Raw genomic sequence first — 19054 nt, 5'->3', positions numbered from 1 at the left:
AATCAAATAGTATCTGAAATATTCAGTTATAAACGTCAAATTCCAAAAGTAAGTCACAGTGACCTACTTTTTGGTCAACACACTCTGAAGATTCAAGACCCATCAACTGACAAAGTTTGATGATTGTAAGTCAAATAGTATCTGAAATATTCAAATATAGCCGTCAAAATCCAAAAATAGGTCATGGTGACCTACTTTTTAGTCAACACACTCTGAAGACTCAACATTCATCAACTGACAAAGTTTGATAATTGTAAGTCAAATAGTATCTGAAATATTAAAATATAGCCGTCAAATTCCAAAAGTAGGTCACGGTGACCTACTTTTTGGTCAACAAACTATGAAGACTCAACATGCATCAACTGACAAAGTTTGATGATGCTAGCTTTCATAGTGTCCAAAATATGCATCTAAAATTGAAAATATGAAATTTAAATGTCTGAAAAATTCAAAAAGTAGGTCACTGTGACCTACTTTTTTTTTAATTTTTTTTTTTTTACAAATATGTTTTGAGGCCTCTAGACGCATCAACTTACAAGGTTTGATGATTCTAAACCTCTTGGTATCTGAAATAACAACCTAAAATGTATTCATAAATGATTAGCCATAAGATTCAGAAAGTAGGTCATGGTGACATACTTTTCACATGACGCAGTTCAAGGTCCCATGATCCATCAACTGACAACTTTTGATGATCATAGGCTCAAAAGTGTCCAAGATATGCATCAAAATCCATTTAATAATAATTACCTGCGAAATTCAAAAAGTAGGTCACCATGACCTACTTTTGAGACAACATGATATCAGGTCTTAAGATGCATTAACTGACAAAATTTGATGATCCTAGTCCTTATACTAAGCAAAATATCAAAGTTTTAACAAAACAAAATTTAAGGTCAACTTTGAAGTGACCTTGAGACCACACCTTTTGCCCCAGGATGATGCCTTGAACAATTTTTTACCTACAACCTATCCTCATCCTTATGCATAAGCTTGGTGATAATTTGCCCAGTGGTTCTTGAGAAGAAGATTTTTTAGCAACCACTACTTTTGTTTGCATTTTCTTAATTATCTCCCCTTGTTAAAGGGTCACAACCCTAGTTTGAGTACAAATGAAAGCCCTTAGGCCAAGGATACCCTGTGACAAATTTGACAAAAATTGGTCAAGGGGTTCTTGAGATATAGCCCCCTTTTCCAAAAAGTTGACGCACACTGCACGCCAGACATATGGCCATATGATTAGCTCTGAGCCTTCGGCTCAGAAGAGCTAAAAATCTTGAGCATGTACTCCAATTGAGTATGAGAATGATTTATAATTCATAAAAGTTTTACAACCTTCACTTTTAAGTATGAAAGGTGAAGATAACGGCCGAATGAGTATGATTTAGAGCACAGTTTTAGTTAGAGTGAAAACATGCTCAAAAAAGTTTCATAACCTATAGGCCTGGAGTTGTTATTGATAGATAGTATTCACATTCTATAAATGGAATTCCAATGCTTTTATCAACCACAAACAAGAATATCATACATGATAATAAGCAAAAAGAGTGAACTTTGAATCACAACAGTTTCTCTATAGACATATTTTTATTAGCTAAAGACAACGAAGAGTTAGAATCCGCAGTACAGAAATTAAGATTATCATCACACAAGCTAATATGCAAAAGAGTGAAATTTGAATCACAACAGTCCCTCTACAGACATATAATTTAGCAAGTTCGAATCTGTAGACTCGAGGAGAATATCACTCCACTTCCTGTAGTGGTTGTCTACCTTTGCTGCACCATCACCAACTAGAAAGGAACTAAATCCACAAACACAAACACACGGGAGTACATTAATCAACAACATCCTATTTTAGTAAGACATATTTTGGATTCCAATTTGCATATTACATGTATATGTGTATATTGTAAAAGCTAGTATCACACAATACTTACTGTAAATGATAGGGACCCCACCTAATGATGGAGGAAGTGAGTGATGAAAGAGGAAAGAATGTCTACTATCTAACAAGAAATTTGATGTAGAAAATGGAGTGCTTGCTAAAGTACTATAAAAAAGACAAAGACCATATATCCATTGTTGAAAAGTTGACATACCAGTAAAATGCATATATATGAAATGAATATGAACGTATCAGGCCATGCAGTAAATGGTGAATTTACAAATTCCAATTTCAACAGAGTCACGTGCTAAAAGGAACATGGCATTACACAGACACTGAGCGCTTGGTTATTTGGTGCACAATATAGAAGGGTGCAACGATTAACCATAAGATGGTATACCACGGTAATATTATGCTACAGTTCAATTCACAATACTTTACCCTATATTGCGATTCGGTATTCTTGGTCCGGATTAATTTGAACTGTCAAATTTGGCTTTAAATCATGTTGTAAAAATGGCCTCCGGTAATGGAAAACGTGGTGCCGCTGAATTATTGTATTGTATTCAGTGCCAAGTGAGTGTGTTTTTTTCAACTGCAGATATCATTGTCACTGCACAAAAATTTGTTTTAAATGCAGATCATGTTGATGCTTTGATCTTTTTTAAAGAAAAACATGCAGTTGTAACAGCAAGGTGCAATTAAATGATACCAAAAGCAGTGTAATTGTTCATTTGTTAATATTCATAGCATCTTAAAAGTATTGTGATACATATTGTATCATCAGGTCTGTATCGTGATGTGCATCGCATTGTGAGACAAACGTATCATTGCACCCCTAATAGAATACAGATAACTTTTGGGATTAACTAGATTCCTCTTACTTGTTGTGTCAGGTACCCTACGCGCTGTTTAAGCTGCTTAGCTTGTCGAGCAAGGTGGTTGCTTGCTTGAACTCTCTGTTCATAAGCTCGCTGCTCCTGGATTTTGGGAGATGGAGAGAAATCTTGGACAGCTGGTTTTGATGAAGAAGTTCCTACTTCTTTTTGCATGGCTACAGTATAGAAAGCGAACATACAATGACCTATCTATGTTATATATATATATGTTATATATAACTGCTGATATATTTTTGAAAATCATTGTTGCACATATTGGACATATTTCAACAACAGGTTTTTTTGGGGCTGAATAGTCACCTGGGTGTCACACATTGAAACACATGATGCACTACAGGCTGATACTGCAACAACTCCATCTTTCAGGTCCAAGAACTGGATGCAGTTTTTTTGTGATAAAAAGTGACTACTACTACTAAGAGGATTTCTTCAATGAATACAACATTGTGGACCAGATGAGCATTTTGAATGTTTTGTCTTTGCTTTGACTTTGACTTCCCACCCCCCCCCCCCCCCCCCCCCCCCCCCCACCCCCCCCACCCCCCCCCCCCCCCAATACCCACTATTCAGAGGTTACATGCACTGTCATGCCATAAGCAACCACTATCCCAAGTATGAGCTTTTAAACTCTCCCTATTACAAAGGTGGAATTCCTATGTTTTTTTTTCCCCACCAGTGACCTTGACTACACATAAATGACATGGTTTCAAGGTCAAAACAAATTGCCTGGTCCTAAGTACCCTTCCTGCTTAGTATGAGCTTCTAATGTCTTCATTGCCTGGCCTGGAGACAGTTTGGGACAGACCTAAAAACAGATTGACAGACTAAAGAGATTCCAATACACCGTTCAAACTTTTGTTTGCAGGGGTTCTGTTCTTCTGCTAGACGTTCAGGTGTAAAGAATAGGATTTGTAAAGCCGTAATGCATTTGCAGTATATGAGCCATTTGGTTCCATTGTGGCAGCTGAACCCCAGACCAAGGGGTCATGCGTTTTAAATTTATGAAGAGGTCTTTCTGCTAGTAATATCAATGCACCCAGTTTGTCCTCAAAGTTCTGGAGTAGAAAATGTTTTTTCAAATATTTAAGATATTTCCATTATATGACCCGTGTAGCAACACCCTAGGGCCTGCTCTCCTGACCTAGGGATCACATGTGTCGTCATGATTTAGGTAGACCCTCATTGTAACAATACAACAGTTCAGTTTCTCCATGAAATGTCTATGAGTAAAGATCTTTAATGATTTCATAAGGAAGGGGGGGGGGGGGGGGGGGGGGGGGGCTGGCTATGAAATCTAGCTGTTTTGTTCACCTTACTCCATAGATGCTGCATACCTAATTTGGTAAAGATTGGCCCTGTAGTACCTGAGAAGTTACTGTTCAAACTTTGTGTAATGTTGAAGAAGTGATTGTATTTGGTCATTTGATTGATTTGCTAAATAATTCAGAATGAATGCATACCTCGTTTAATGCCGTCATCCATTTTGGCCTTGTGCAGTCGTGAAACACCACGATTACGACTGTGAACATTTCTGATTCCACCTCGTCTATTTCGTACAGATGACATCTTAAAACTAAGGGGCCTAAGGTTTTGTTTAATCTAAAAATTATAGAATTGTATAACATATACATATATGTCATTACGAAATTTGGTGCTCATATTTTAGTATTATGCTTAAGATACAATACAATACCCAAAGAACATTCCAGCAGACTGCAGGTGCATATCAGTCGGAATTATTGTTTTACATTTTTCTCTCGCTATGGTGGTGGCAATAAAACATATTGTCACTGTATTATGATTGTACAACAAAGTACTCTATTGGCCCACTCACTGTGTGTCTGTTATCCATACTCTCGTCGCTAGGGGGCGGAGTCTGTGACTGAGACATGTCCACGATAGCCTGACCCAAAGAATCACTCTCTGTTTCTTCTTCTCTGCAAGTGATACAAAAATAAATACCCAAATACACCTAGTCAACTATATTAAACAAGCACTGACTGCTCTCATCATAAACAGAACACAGTGCTAACTATGGAAGATGTATTTTACTCTCTATTAGCACAAATAAGAAATACATAGTCTGTATATAGTTCAGAGACATATCAATTTGAATTTACAATGTGACTGTGTTTAGTTTCATTGAAAAGTGACATTTATCAGTAATTCTGATTCTGGTAAAACCTATTAGTACTTACCTGGTTACAATGTCAGTAACTTATCTGGTTACACTATCAGTAACTTATCTGGTTACACTATCAGTAACTTATCTGATTACACTATCAGTAACTTATCTGGTTGCACTATCAGTAACTCATCTGGTTACACTATCAGTAACTTATCTGATTACACTATCAGTAACTTATCTGGTTACACTATCAGTAACTTACATTTCCTCCGATTCTGGTAATTCTTCCCATCCTTCATCCTCAAAGTCGTGGAAAACCGACCTCATCTTCTCTATACTCCGGTTGAGAGCTTTCTGATACTGCAAACCAACAAAACTTATATATTAACAAGATGCAGTATGTATTAGTTAATTTTTATGAAAACTGGAAGAAATTGCAATATTGAATATGTTTTGTACATGTGTTATCGTTCATGCATGTTTTTATACATGTTAGCAATTAAATTGGGGAATATATAAATTTACACAAATTCAGTTTTGTAAAATTTTGTTAATAATAAGAATGAAAGGATCCACACTTTGACAAACACAGATAGTTACATTATTACAGTAGGTCTAACTGTGCTATAGAATGTTTCAAATAAAGCACAACGCTCATTAATATTAAACATGAAAAGCATAGTCAGATAGACCTACTCGTATCTTGATATATATACATACATGTATTATTATATATACTTGACACATCATGACCTTCACCTTTGACTCTTGACCTTCACCTCTAGATACTTTACCTCTTCCCCAGCTAAATCAACCTGATTAAAAGTCTGGACATTAACAAAACATACCTAACTGGGACTACGTGTTAATATACTAAGAAAGATCTTATACATGTAATACAGATACAAGCAAATAAAATAAATGTATTGCAGACAGCCTCACTATAAGACAATATTCAGGATTTGATAAAAAGAGAAATGTAATGTGATCTGTGTTCTACAGTGACAGTGTATATTCAAAGAAATTTTACTCTTGACTGCTAAAAAATCAACATGACTGATTGAATTTCTAAAATCTTTTCTCTGCTCAGTTCAATCAATATAATGTTAGAACTCCCAACACTTTTTAGCTATGAATTTAGTTTTGGTAACAGTTGAAACAATTCATTCACAGGAGTAAAGACAATGAAGAGAAATAGAGAATAGAGAAAGCTGAGAGTATTGTGGTGTGGTAAACATGTCAAACGAAGTGAAATAGAGAATAGAGAAAGCTGAGAGTATTGTGGTGTGGTAAACAGGTCAAACGAAGAGAAATAGAGAATAGAGAAAGCTGAGAGTATTGTGGTGTGGTAAACAGGTCAAATGAAATGAATAGTTTTAAAATCGATCTCATTTCTACATTGAGAGGCCTTACAGATCACTCCAGCTCTTGCTAAAAACATTAATTACATTATACTTTTTGTCTATAAATTCTCTTAACATTAGAGACAAAGTTCTGAAACCAGATCGACATAATCTGTATATCTGTTCAACAATGAAAACTACTGTACACAGCCATAAATTCTTGCCTGCTTGATTTTCAAGTTTTCTGAACAACACGCTTTCACTCTTGTTTTAAATCTATGGCTTTTATTTCAATATGAAATAACCATTGTAGTGTTATCTTCAGAACTAATTCCACTGAATTATCAACCAGTGAAAATAAATCTGCAGACTTTATAAACAAGAAAAACTGAAGGAGCATGGAATACGCAGTACAAAGAACAGTTCAGATTGTATTCAGTGGATCCTGACATTTCCAAATCTCCAACAAGAGATTTCCTAATAGGACTAATATTCTCTAGAGACTAATATTCTCAAATTACTAATATTCTTTCAGAATTAATACTCCATTAGGACTAATATTCCATAAGAACTGATATTCTCTAAATACAAATATTCCTCAGGAACTGATACTTTCTAGAGAGTTTAACCAAACTAGGGCATGTTTAAGGTATTCAATGTATAATGAAAGGATAATGAACAATTTTGAAGGATTCAAAATAAATGTTTATTGTATAATAATGATGAAAGTGAAGTAGATGAAATTCACATGACTTTTAAATGATTAGAGGCTGACCTTTTTGCACTTGAGACTTTTTTGAAGAGTTATCTGCCCTTGTAAAAAAAATGTGACAAATGTAATTTTCTAAAAACGTGTGCAGTAAATGAATAATTTTATTTCATCTTTTTATAAAGAGAAACAGTATGTAACATTCTACCAAGAGATTTGTATTAAAATATAATTTCTTTTAAAAATATTTTAATAAAACATGTTCTTCCCACATACTTCAATGTAAAATTCTAGGTGAAATAAATCAAGCAGTAAACAAAATTTTGAAAATTCAATGGTGGATTATTTCTTTTTGATGAACCCTTCAAAATGATACCACGACTACAAAAATCCCACCATCCATTTACTAGATATGGTCTTTATACATTGAATACCTTAACCTTTCCTTCAAATGATCATGACCATGTCTCCGAGTCATAAGCAACCCCAGAGCCAGCTACAAACTTCTAATGTCTAAAGAGCTGCTAGGCAGGAAAAACATTTACATTGGGTCTTTTCTTACAAGTGACCTTGTTCAAAATACAAGTGACCTTCAAAATAACTGATTTGAGTTTAGGGTTGTGTCATACAGTCTAGTTATAAGCAACCTTTCTGTGTCAAATATGAACTTGTGATATGTTTCTGTACAAAGTTATGGCCTGGACAAAAAATGTTGAACTTTCTTTTTTATCGTCACCTTGGACAAATGACTGTAGTTCAAATTCAGAGACACCGCATGTTCATAAGTAATCTTTGCTGGGGGTATTCTGATTTAGCCAAGGCTTACTCAAGTTACCATCCAGAAAGCAACATCTGACAATTAACTTTTCACATTATCAATGGGCATAACTCAGCATGACAAAGCAAAATCCATCAAATCAGAACTTGGTCTGTGTCTAGTACAATGTAGTCAATAAAAACATTCCGAACAGAAACCCAAAATTTGGGGATTTTCTGCATTATCAAGGGGAATAACATTGACAATAGTGAAATCTATAAAATTTGATCTTTGTCTGTGTAACCCTGCAACACTTCCAAATATCTAATGATTAAGGTTCAACGTTATTCAAGATATCATACAGAAACCAATTGTTGACATCCACCCTAACACCTGTTTACCAATCCAGCATTAGAATAATCAGTCTCTAACTTTATCAAGGCGACTTAATAAAAAAATCTGAGTTGACCAGTAGCCCCTCTGACCTGATGCTTAGCGACAGTCTTACCCGTTTCGCTGCCCGGTTATTGTTTCTGGACTCCAGTCGCCGTGATCTAGCAGTAGGTCTCACAGGTTTGGTGTACATCTTCTCTTTTACTGCCTGGAATTGTTTGGCTAGCTTTTCCTCCTCCAATTCTCTCTCCAATCTATTGCGTTTAAATGGTACGAACAAACAGTCAATGCATTTCAGTTCATAAGAGATACATCTCTCGAAACAAAATCTAAGAATACCTACCTGTTAATGTCTCGTTTCAAATTTGCTGTCTCCATTCGGTGTTTTGAATTTGCTTGTTTCATTTCCAATATTTCAGACTTGAGATTCCTACCAAAATAAAATAAAAAATTGCTAGGAATCACATGTAATCGAGTACTCCATTGGTGTTTTGATCTTTAGAGATTCATACTCTGGCTGATACTGATGCAACATGAGCAGCACTAATGTACCCCTATGGTTTGTACCAAAATACAAAATTCTCTTATCATCCATGATCAGACAACACAGTAGAACCAGTTCACGAGTACACAAAAGAAAGTATGAAATCTTATGCTTTACACAGATTATTTAAGGGCTGTTCCAGAAATGATCAAATGGGGGGGCCGGGCGGCAAACGATATTTTTTTGTGTGGGTGGTCATATTTTTTCATATTTTAATTGGTCCGTGGTTGGACTGTTAAAAAAATATTTATTATGGGTAGTGGGTAGTTTCTATTGTTTTATTTTGTGCCATGTGGGTGTTGAGTTCTCAGAATATTTTTATTGTCGCTCTTGTCGTGTTGCTTACAAAACTTCGGAGGGAAAATTGAAAACGTGCATTCGAAATCGGAAATCGGAAGTAACATAGAACTATTCGAGTTGTCGCTCTTTGCAGCGCATAACTTTCCATTACGGCACTCTTCAAATTAGAGGCGCGTTTAGTAGGGTCCCTTTGGACGTGATGGCGGCGAACTCTGTTCTGTAGATTATTACAGTTTACAGTGCATCGATTTTGGGAATATTTTGAAACCAATACGTATTCCGTTTTCTAATAAAAATAGGCAAACCTTAGTTGATTTATACGAGGGTACCGATGCATTATATTTATCAGTCGGTGTGATGGTGATAGAGGCCTCCGGGCGCGGGCTCCATTAGAAGACGAACGATTCGTGGAAAAACATATCCATACCCATTTCATGATAATAGCATCGTTTGGACTCCCAATCTTAACAACATTCCCGCCATAGATGCCTTTGATTGTTGATGTGACATCGTTTCTTCAGAACTACTGTGATACAATGTCGCACAGGCATTACCGCATCATTGACTAGAATGTTTGTCCCGAAAACCTCGCGAGATTTGTACCGTTTTCATTTTTAAAAATATTTTTGTGGTGGGTCTGGTTATCTTTTTTAATTTATTAGATGGGTCATTGTAAAATGAGTTTATTAATTTGATGGGTCATGGGGTAATTTTTTTTTTTTTTTAATGGGTGCTTGGTATATACAAAAGGTGCCTCCCGACCCCCCCCCCATGTATTTATTTCTGGAATAGCCCTAAGAGAATTATGCTCCGACCTTCTCTCTTCCTGAAGAACTTCCTTTTCAGACCGAGTCTCTCTCAGTTCCCGTTCTACTTTATCCAGGCGTATGGATTTTGATTGGACCTACAGTAAGGAACACACTTAGTATTGCAATACACTTCTGTTTGTCAGTTTAATCATTTCATCTAAATGTGTATTCAATGGAACCTGGAGGTCTTCAAAAGCTTCTGATATTTTGAATAATAAATTAACATAATAGATCACATGCTGTCAACTTCTGGTCCAGTATTTTCACAGCTATGCAACTAGAGAATCATGGTCCATTACACAATGCAACTAAAGAATCATGGTCCATTACACATATTTCATTTCAAGGACCAAGGGTTATCTTTCTCAAATATTTTTTGCATAATATGTGCACATAAAAGTGCAATTTTTAAATATGAATTATGGATTTTACAAGGTTTACATGTTCTATTCTCCAATAAATAAAACCAATTAATGGTAGCTTGTAAAACCATGCAGCCTCTTCTTAATATAGATATGTAAAATCTTCTTGATATACATGTAAATATGTAAAATCTTCTCTATATAAATTTGGATGGAAGCTGATATTTTAAATCTATGTAAATTCATGCTTAAGTTGAAGAGTTTCCTTTCAAGCAGATGGAATGTCTTGCACTAGGTGTGCGGTATTTTTAAAATAGACTTGAAACAACTGTTTATTGCAGTTGTCAAGGATCACTACACTACACTAACATAAAATACTGGTTCAAAGCTACAAATCTTTTCAGCATTCCATAAATGTTTTCTGCATGGAGAGAGATGTCAATATGACCTGAGTGTTCATTGTACCTCTGACTTGGTCAGTTTATAAATGTTTTCTGCATGGAGAAAGATGTCGACATGACCTGAGTGTTCATTGTACCTCTGACTTGGTCAGGGTCAGCTCTGCCTGAAGGTCAGATTTCTCCTGGGTTTGGTATTCAGTTTTCTTCTTGTCATACTGTCTGTCTGCAAACAGAGACATCAAACATGGTGAACCTTAATTAATCATCATTAAAACTGCCTTCTTTACAACTTCTTTAGAATTTTACTATCAATATGTAATTAGTTTTTGTTTCATTCACATTTTTGGTTCTGTTAAGAGTACTGTTGTTTGTATCTTACTTTCCCTCTCCTGTTCCACAGCCACCTTAAGCTCGTGTAGCGTGGCAGCGTCCTGACTGGCCTGCACTTTTAACATGTCAATTTCCTCCTCCAATGACATTCTGAAAATACAAAACATCTCATGGTGTAAATATTACACAACATATCTCACGCAGTAAATACCACACAACATATCTCACAAAGTAAATACCACACAACATATCTCACAAAGTAAATACCACACAACATATCTCACACAGTAAATACCACACAACATATCTCACACAGTAAATACAACACAACTTATTCATATCCAAGAAAATATATGAAATTTTGCAGAGTGAAGAAATCTCACTTTTCTACAACTAAGTTCCGATTCTCAGCCTTGTACACAGCAAGTTCATTCCAGACTTTGTCGCTGTTCTCTTGCCGGAGTTCTCTAGGATCTGCCCTCTTTTTCTTTCTTCCTCTCTCCATCTTATTGCTAGGGTAAAATCAAACAAAGAACATATTTTTTGTTGCACAAGATGAACATAACACATGTACTTGCAATGCAAGAAGTTTAAAATAATATGGTTCAAACAAAAGGAAAACACAAGGTAACTCTGTTTTTAAACCCCAAAAGCCATGGGTCATACTAGTAATAAATAAAATGTCTTTAATGCACTATATGCTATTAATAACATTATTTTGGTTTTGTAGCCCAGTTCAATTTGAAAAGGAAGAAGATATCCTTGACCCCTGACATTACAGTTTTTAAAAACTGTCAGTCTCAATGTTTTGCTTGCCCAAAATTCCATCTGACTGACAGAAAGCAACAACACATTTCATTGCTTGAAATGGTAATATTCCAATGTTCAGTCTGCAGTGTTTTATAACCCTAACCTAGGGAGCAGTCTGGCTAATGATAAAAGTTCTGTACCTGTTTTCATCCTCGTATAGCTTAAGCTGGTCTTTCAAGATCTTGTAATCAGTCTGGGCACTCTTCAGTCGATCCAGGCGCTTAGCATGGGCTTTCTTTAGCTCCTCCAGTTCTCGGTTCTGAAACAGAATATCTCGGTGTTTAAATAACAGGTACATACATATAAAGAGTGCCCTCAGAAAATATGGATGGTCTCAACAACTTTAGCACGTGAAATGGAGATATATGTATCATCAAATTCACGAGCAATTTTTCTTTTTGATTTAGGTTTGTAACTTGAAATATATTCTTTAAATCCATTTCAACAAGAATACCATAGGCTTTAATTAGTGGTCATCTGAGTACTATACAAGACACTAAATCTGAAAAAGTGGATCTTTCATCTGGGAACTGTGTCCATCAGAACTGATGAGGGTTCAAAGGTCACTTGAGTTTTTAGGTCAACAAAAAGATCAAGGTCATTGGGAGAAAAGTATAAATATGTTGTTTGAATCTCATCTTTGGAGCAGTAAAGTGTTATACAAGCACAGTGGACAATTGATGTCTGTATGACTTGTGGGTTATGATCCGTACTGAAGGTCTCATGATGTCAGTGTTCCAAAGGAAGTGTTCACTGTTAGGTTAAGTTCTTTTAAAAAGTGTGTCATAACCCTTGAGCATTAATTGTAGGTTAAGGTCACAAAAATCTACATTTTTATTTATTTACTTTGCAATCTATGAATTTCAAACAAAGACTGCATAAAAATAAGTACAGTCAAACATGTATTAAGAGATCGTCCAACGGAGAATGGAAAAAAGGTCACATATGACAGGTGGTCTCTTAATACAGGTTGCCTATTTTCGGCAGTTAATTGATAAAATTTCGCAAATAATTTGTACAATGTACAATGGAGAAAATGACTTTAGATGTATTTGAAATTTATCATTAAGAATATCAAGTATGATTTTAATAGTTGTAAAATAAAATAAATCATACACTGTAGTTAAAAATCTAGAATACAATGTGTTGTATCATAATTTATTATTCATCAAAAATTACATTTAATCTGTTTAAGAATGATAAACTGCATGCATTTCATATTAAACATTTACATGAGATTTAAATCTCATTTATGAACTGCATGTAAATTTTCTAAAACTTATAAACATTTTGTTGCAAAGACTTAAGAGTATTTATGTATTGTCTACTTGTAACTACAAAATGCAATGCTTGTGGTAAGAAAGCAAGGGATGAAGTGTTGCATCTCTTTTGTACAATGAATGCTGGAAAAATGTTTTTTGAATTTGAAAGACATTAAATAAATCACAATAATACAATGTGCACAGCAAATCTTTTAAGCTTTGAACTAATGCATGCAATTTTCTTGAACTCGGATGTGTCAAATACTCGGGACATATTGAGGTGAGTCGCTAGTTCCAGTCATGATTCTGGAAACCTCGAGTATCTCATGCGGGAAAACTGAATACTCTGTTTAAAATTTCAGTCCTAAGCACAATATTTACCTGATTTATATCACAATAGGGCAAATTTTTCCTCTCTGTTAAACATAATAGTATAACAAGTGGTATATTTTCATTTCGGATCTAGATCCCGCACTTCTTAAAGTTTGTCGAAATTCACACCTTTAAATACACTGGCCTTGATTCCCTGATCCTTGATTTTGTTAAATAAACAACAACTTGGGTTTTATTAATTAACCACACATGACCCTGCATGTTGACAGCTTGGGTATGATAATTGATTCAGATGGCCGACTGAACAAGATCACCGCCGAACTATGCGTTTTAAAACGAAAGTGTTAGGGGTGATAATTCCCAGAATAGCTGTGCTCAACCAAAATCAAAAGTAGGAATCGTGTTGTAATTGAAAAATATACAGTCGTTTAATAGGGGTAAAATTTCCTAAAAATACACAAAAAGGTTGTAAAAATCATGGTCGTTGGTCGCATCAGACAGGTGGTCGTTTAATACAGGTACAATATATAGGGTAACGCTTTGGAGGGAACTTTTTACGGTCACATACAATAGTGAGTTGCTTAATACAGTGGGTCGCTATGGCAGTTTTGACTGTACTACTGAAATATTATTCAGTTTAAATGTGCCTTGTGGGCACAAGTCCTGTGAAGATTTTTTTAAGGTGAGATGGTTAACTTGCGTGAGATGAGATGGTTGACTTGCATGAGATGGTTGACTTGCATGAGATGGTTAACTTGCATGAGATGGTTAACTTGCGTGAGATGGTTAACTTGCATGAGATGGTTCACTTGCATGAGATGGTTAACTTGCGTGAGATGGTTACCTTGAGTCTCAACATGTTCTTTGTATCATCCAGTTTTCTTTCAGTCTGCACCAGTCTGTGTCTGAGATCTCCCTGTCTTGGGGCAGGACCCTCCTTCACTTTCCTGACTGGGGACAGTGAGCGAGATCTGGAGTAGTCCTCTCTTGTGGAGGACTTGATAGGACTCAGAGCAACACTGCGCACCTCCCTGGCTGGGGTGGAGTGTGTTCGTCCCCTTTTGTTCAGTCCAGACACATCAAACTCAATATTAACTTTCTCATTCTCCTCCTCCAATCTCTCTATTAGTCGATCCTTGTCCTCTAGTTCCTCCCTCAGTAGATTTAGCTCCCTTTGCATTCCTCTGACTTTGATTTCCAGATCAGCTGATGGCTAAAAATATAATCCAACCATTTCCTAGCGTTTTATTCTATTTCATTCACCTCTATGAAAAATCAAAAGGAAATCATCTTCAATGGCTTCCACTTGAAATTCCTTCATTATTTGGTAAAAAATTCAATGAATGTTTACCCTGTCATCAATAAAACTTCCTGATGTTCCGGGACTGTGACTCCTCTGTCGTCGATGGTAACCATCAACCTTACCCTGGAGAGAAGCAATAACAGAGTCTTTCTCCAACAACTCCTGAAAAAAAAACCCCCAAAACAAACTTATATTTATTGTTAAGGTGAAATTTGAATACATGTACTTACAAAAGAACTTTTTTCTTTGAAGACTGTTTCAAGTTTTTATGACTATCAGCTCATAGTCCAACAGATGAAGATATGTGATATAAAAACAAACTGATGATTGAAACTGTTGCTAAGGCAACAAATTTAAATACATAATATTTAAGTGAATTATTTTATTTTGTTATACACCTAAAAAGATTTCTTATATAAAACTATTACGATTTAGAAGTAACATTTTTCTACTGACCGGTCAACAGTTTACGAACTCTTGACCAGGCAATAGTCTGCTTTATTTCTATTGGCTATGTAAGTCACGTGGTTCTTGGTCTGTTGCTTTGCTTTACGTAATGGTGAGGTTGTCTGATTGACTGATGTAGATATAGAATTTATTAGATGGAACGCAGAACAGAAACACGAAAAATGTAATTATTGATTATTAATTAAGATGTTACGTAGGTTTTCTTTTAAACTAGTGGATGCGTTGATAAATGTATACAATTTCTCTGTCACGTAATGTAAAAAGTTCAAAATCAACAAACCATGTGCATCTAGTAAAACATCCTAAAAATTGAAAGTGTATAACAAAACAGTTATAGACTGTGTCCTCGGACAACAGCTGTTTTGTTTGACCCTCAAATGGATCTGTTGCCCTCAGCCTACAGCTTCGGGCAACAGACCGGTTCTCGGGTCAAACAAAACAGCTGTTGTCCTCGAACCCAATCAATAACTGTATACTACTTTCATACATGTGTTTTGAATATTTAAAAATACTATTAAATCATAAAAAAAAAAAAATTCAAGTGTTTTATTTTTCAAAGCTGATGATGACCAAAATGCACACATTTTGTGAAGTTTTCACACCAAATCCTCACAAGCATTCAAAACCAATATGAAACACATTTCCAAATCTACTTTGTTGAGCAAAGTCAATGTGCAAGTTTTATTATGATACCTGTGTCTCAGATTTGGAATAAGTCTGAATTGTTAGACAAAATTGTACTGCATTAATGGGAACGCGTTTTGGTGGTATATACCTTACCACGAACTAAAGTCACTTCAACCATTCGTCACTGTTTGAACAACACAGTAATCTAATATAGCTCTAGTTTAATGACAGAAAAGGTGGAAAAGTGTAATTGTTACCATTTCACAGATGACGCCCAAACTCTCTAAGGAACTAGATCCTCTGTCAATGTTAAGCTTTACAATTCAATTCTGGAAATGATCCCCTTGAGGTAATATGATTGTTCAATCTACGCAGAGCTGAAAACCAATTACATTCTAACAACAGCTATTATGCCATTACATTCTTTAACCACCTCTCCAAAAATTATGATATGACTTTTCTGCTGTAGTGTCATAAGAGTCGTAACGGGGAGGTGAGGAAATTGACAGGAGTCCCAAATTAATAAGCTTGGGGTTTCACCTTCTCTTGCCGTAAACAGAAATTCTTGATAATGTAACCAAAGTCTGAGGCGTCACATGGCGAAAATGGGACTCAACATTGTGATCTGACGTGACGAAAATTTGAATAATATGACAAGGCGTATGTTATACTGCAGGACAGATTCAAACGGAGCGCCACTTTCTGTCAGTGCAATTACAAGTTAAAATATCTCATTTCAGTGTGCGGGGAATTATGAATATAATATGAAGTCTGTTCCTTTAGGCACAAATGTTTTGTTCCCAGTTGTCATCACCTTTATAAATCTGCTAACAAATTTGCACTATCTGTAAAGGCATATTGAATTAACTTAATTAGGGCTTAGAATTAAAAAAAAAATAAATACAACTGTAGAGATAAAAATAAATTTCAAGTTGATACATTTTGATAGTTCAAATCTGAACAACTCTCTGTATGAAATAACTTGATACCTTGAAGAAAATTTTAATACTAGATATACCTACTAATTGGTTTTACACATAAGACAAGATCAAAGTAATTAAAGAATCTATAAAAAACTGAATGCAATAGATTACATAACCAGGATAAGCCTGTCGGAGAAAGAAATCTTGGACAATTACTGCCAGAAATACTCTTATACCCATATAAAGTCTGCACAACATAAAACAAATAACAGCGTGAAAATAAATACAAGTGTCAAATCCAAGATGGACAGATTTTGGCAAGTGAGGAAACCCATGTGTTCTGCCTTGAAGAGTCTTAATTGAAGGAGACTCTTACTAAATGACTCTCTAGATAGTTGACAATGGGAAGCAAGCATTGCCTTTCTGTCAAACTGCTTCAGTGCGCAGCAAAGGAATTAGTCTGCACTTACGTTGGTGGCATCCTTTCCCCACCTTGCGGCTCCAGTGGGACACTTGACAAAGCATGCCAGATTTTGATAGTGTATCAGACATGATAGTAATTGCTGCATGTTTACCAATCAAATATTCATGAGGCACCACTCAGTGAATAAATACAACATTGAACTCTTTAACTTTAACCAAATGGGACACATAAATGGTCGTCTTTGAAATGTCTTTAGCAAATATGGAATATAAGTGTCAGGGACAATTTTGTCTATTGTGAAAATCAAATCAGCTCTGAGTATTTCTTGATTATTGATTGTTTTCTTGTAGCATGAGAGAAAAATACACAATTCAGTTTGAAATCCATAGAGGACAGGGAATTCTGCTTGATTGTCATTTTTGTATAAATGTTTGACGATGGTTTATATAATAAACCAGAGTCCTCCTTGGAGACACTGATCTTGACCGGTGATTGATGACTATTTGTTTAAAGGCTACTTGGATTTACTAAGCAAGCCTCAAAATCGCCCCCTAGGTAACACAGAAGTTAGGACAGCTCATTATAATGTCATTTGTCCTATGTCTAATGTAGTTAACATTGATGCCAGTCGCTAAGACTATAATTTAATTGTATACCTATCGTGTTTCAGAAAATCTGTCAGGGGACTTTAACTAAAACTGTAACCGTAAAATATTGCACCATTCAAATCTATTGGAAATGCGACTTTCTAAATTTACATTCAGAAGTTTCCAAATTTGCACAAAAGTCTCATGCTATAAATGATGATGAAACTTGCACTGCATCTTGTTTTCATTTTCAGGACATTTCGAGACTTTTCTATTTAATGCTGTGATTAACAGATCTCAAGATAATTTGAATATATTTCTCATTGTCATACCAGACAACAGAAAATATTGCACATGGAGGTTCTAAAACTCAGTTGAAATCCCTGATCGGATTCAAATGACAGGCCTAGACAACCACGTTGGGATTTTCTTCCATGATAAAGCATTGCTTTACCGTCTTGAATCTGCTGGGCATTGGTTGTAATAAAATGTCACATTACACACTTTCCCCTTATTGTTCAATTTATTTTCAATTATGAAATCTTTCTTTTGGTTTCCACCTAGTTGAACCATAGGGAAGATAAAATTAATTTTCTGCAAACAACTTTTTCATAGAATATCTATACGGATGAAAATGTTTGTGAAATATATAATTGCAATTTTTAAAAACATGACAGTTAAATACAGATAAAAAATGCAATCATATACTACTGCCCAAGTCAAATTTATCACTTGCAATATGCATGATAGTGGATACAAAAATATTTTTGTAAAAACTAAAAATTAAATATCAAATTCTGTTAAATAACTGAACAAATTCATGCATGTTGAATTTCTTATAAGTTATATTGAATCAAAAATTGTCTGATAACAGACTTTTGTAGTTTATTATGAATATTAAAATGAACTTTCCTCATCATCTTAACTCACTGCACTGGTACGTAGAAGTAAAGGATCACCATAAGGAATCTGAATTCTAATGAGTGAGGTTCTTAATTCTGATTAATCTCTGTCCTCTACAAAATTGTAACTACAGTTAATTCTTGAATTATCACCACTCAATTCATCACCATTTTCGTTATAACGCCGCATTTTCCCCAAGAACGTTTTTCCCTATTACTTAAAATTCTCATTAAAACGCCAAATTCGCTATCACTGTTTGCCATGGTGTTTTTGTTTCAAAAGTCTATTTCAAAGTGTTAATTCTCTTGATAAACCACCATGGATGCACGTGATCAGTGATGCGGAAAATTGGTCATTGTTGATCTCTGGTGAACACCTGGCCCAGTATTAAATAAACAAGATAAGTACTCAATAGGAATGGTAGTCTTTGATGTTTTTGCATCAAAGCAAAGTATTTCAGTTTAGCTATGGCTTCGCCATGAAAGAGGTTTTTGTTGAATTTTAAAGAAAATAAGCAAATTATTACATCAGTGCATACCACGTACGGAAAC

General features: G+C 35.2%; 1 protein-coding gene across 9 annotated transcripts in view; it reads right to left on the bottom strand.

The window, feature by feature from the left end:
- Positions 1–19054, bottom strand: part of LOC130054713 (centlein-like) — a 49744-nt gene that overhangs the window by 10406 nt on the left and 20284 nt on the right. For 4 of the 9 annotated variants that reach the window (XM_056165249.1, XM_056165253.1, XM_056165250.1 and 1 more), the window contains 15 exons: positions 14620–14733; positions 14113–14481; positions 11814–11932; positions 11247–11375; positions 10913–11013; positions 10671–10756; positions 9777–9865; positions 8461–8547; positions 8233–8371; positions 7034–7066; positions 5178–5275; positions 4622–4724; positions 4248–4386; positions 2773–2942; positions 1941–1961 (listed from right to left, as the gene is read on the bottom strand). In XM_056165249.1, coding sequence (XP_056021224.1) covers positions 1941–1961; positions 2773–2942; positions 4248–4386; positions 4622–4724; positions 5178–5275; positions 7034–7066; positions 8233–8371; positions 8461–8547; positions 9777–9865; positions 10671–10756; positions 10913–11013; positions 11247–11375; positions 11814–11932; positions 14113–14481; positions 14620–14733 — 1797 coding nt within the window. The remainder of the gene's footprint in view (positions 1–1940; positions 1962–2772; positions 2943–4247; positions 4387–4621; positions 4725–5177; positions 5276–7033; positions 7067–8232; positions 8372–8460; positions 8548–9776; positions 9866–10670; positions 10757–10912; positions 11014–11246; positions 11376–11813; positions 11933–14112; positions 14482–14619; positions 14734–19054) is intronic. The other 5 variants (XM_056165252.1, XM_056165256.1, XM_056165255.1 and 2 more) reach the window with 3 other exon arrangements.

This window comes from Ostrea edulis, chromosome 5 (genome assembly GCF_947568905.1).
Source record: "Ostrea edulis chromosome 5, xbOstEdul1.1, whole genome shotgun sequence".
In the NCBI taxonomy this organism is placed as follows: Eukaryota; Metazoa; Mollusca; class Bivalvia; order Ostreida; family Ostreidae; genus Ostrea; species Ostrea edulis.
Note: the sequence above shows the minus strand (reverse complement) of the source record. Positions and strands in the feature narration are given on the sequence as shown.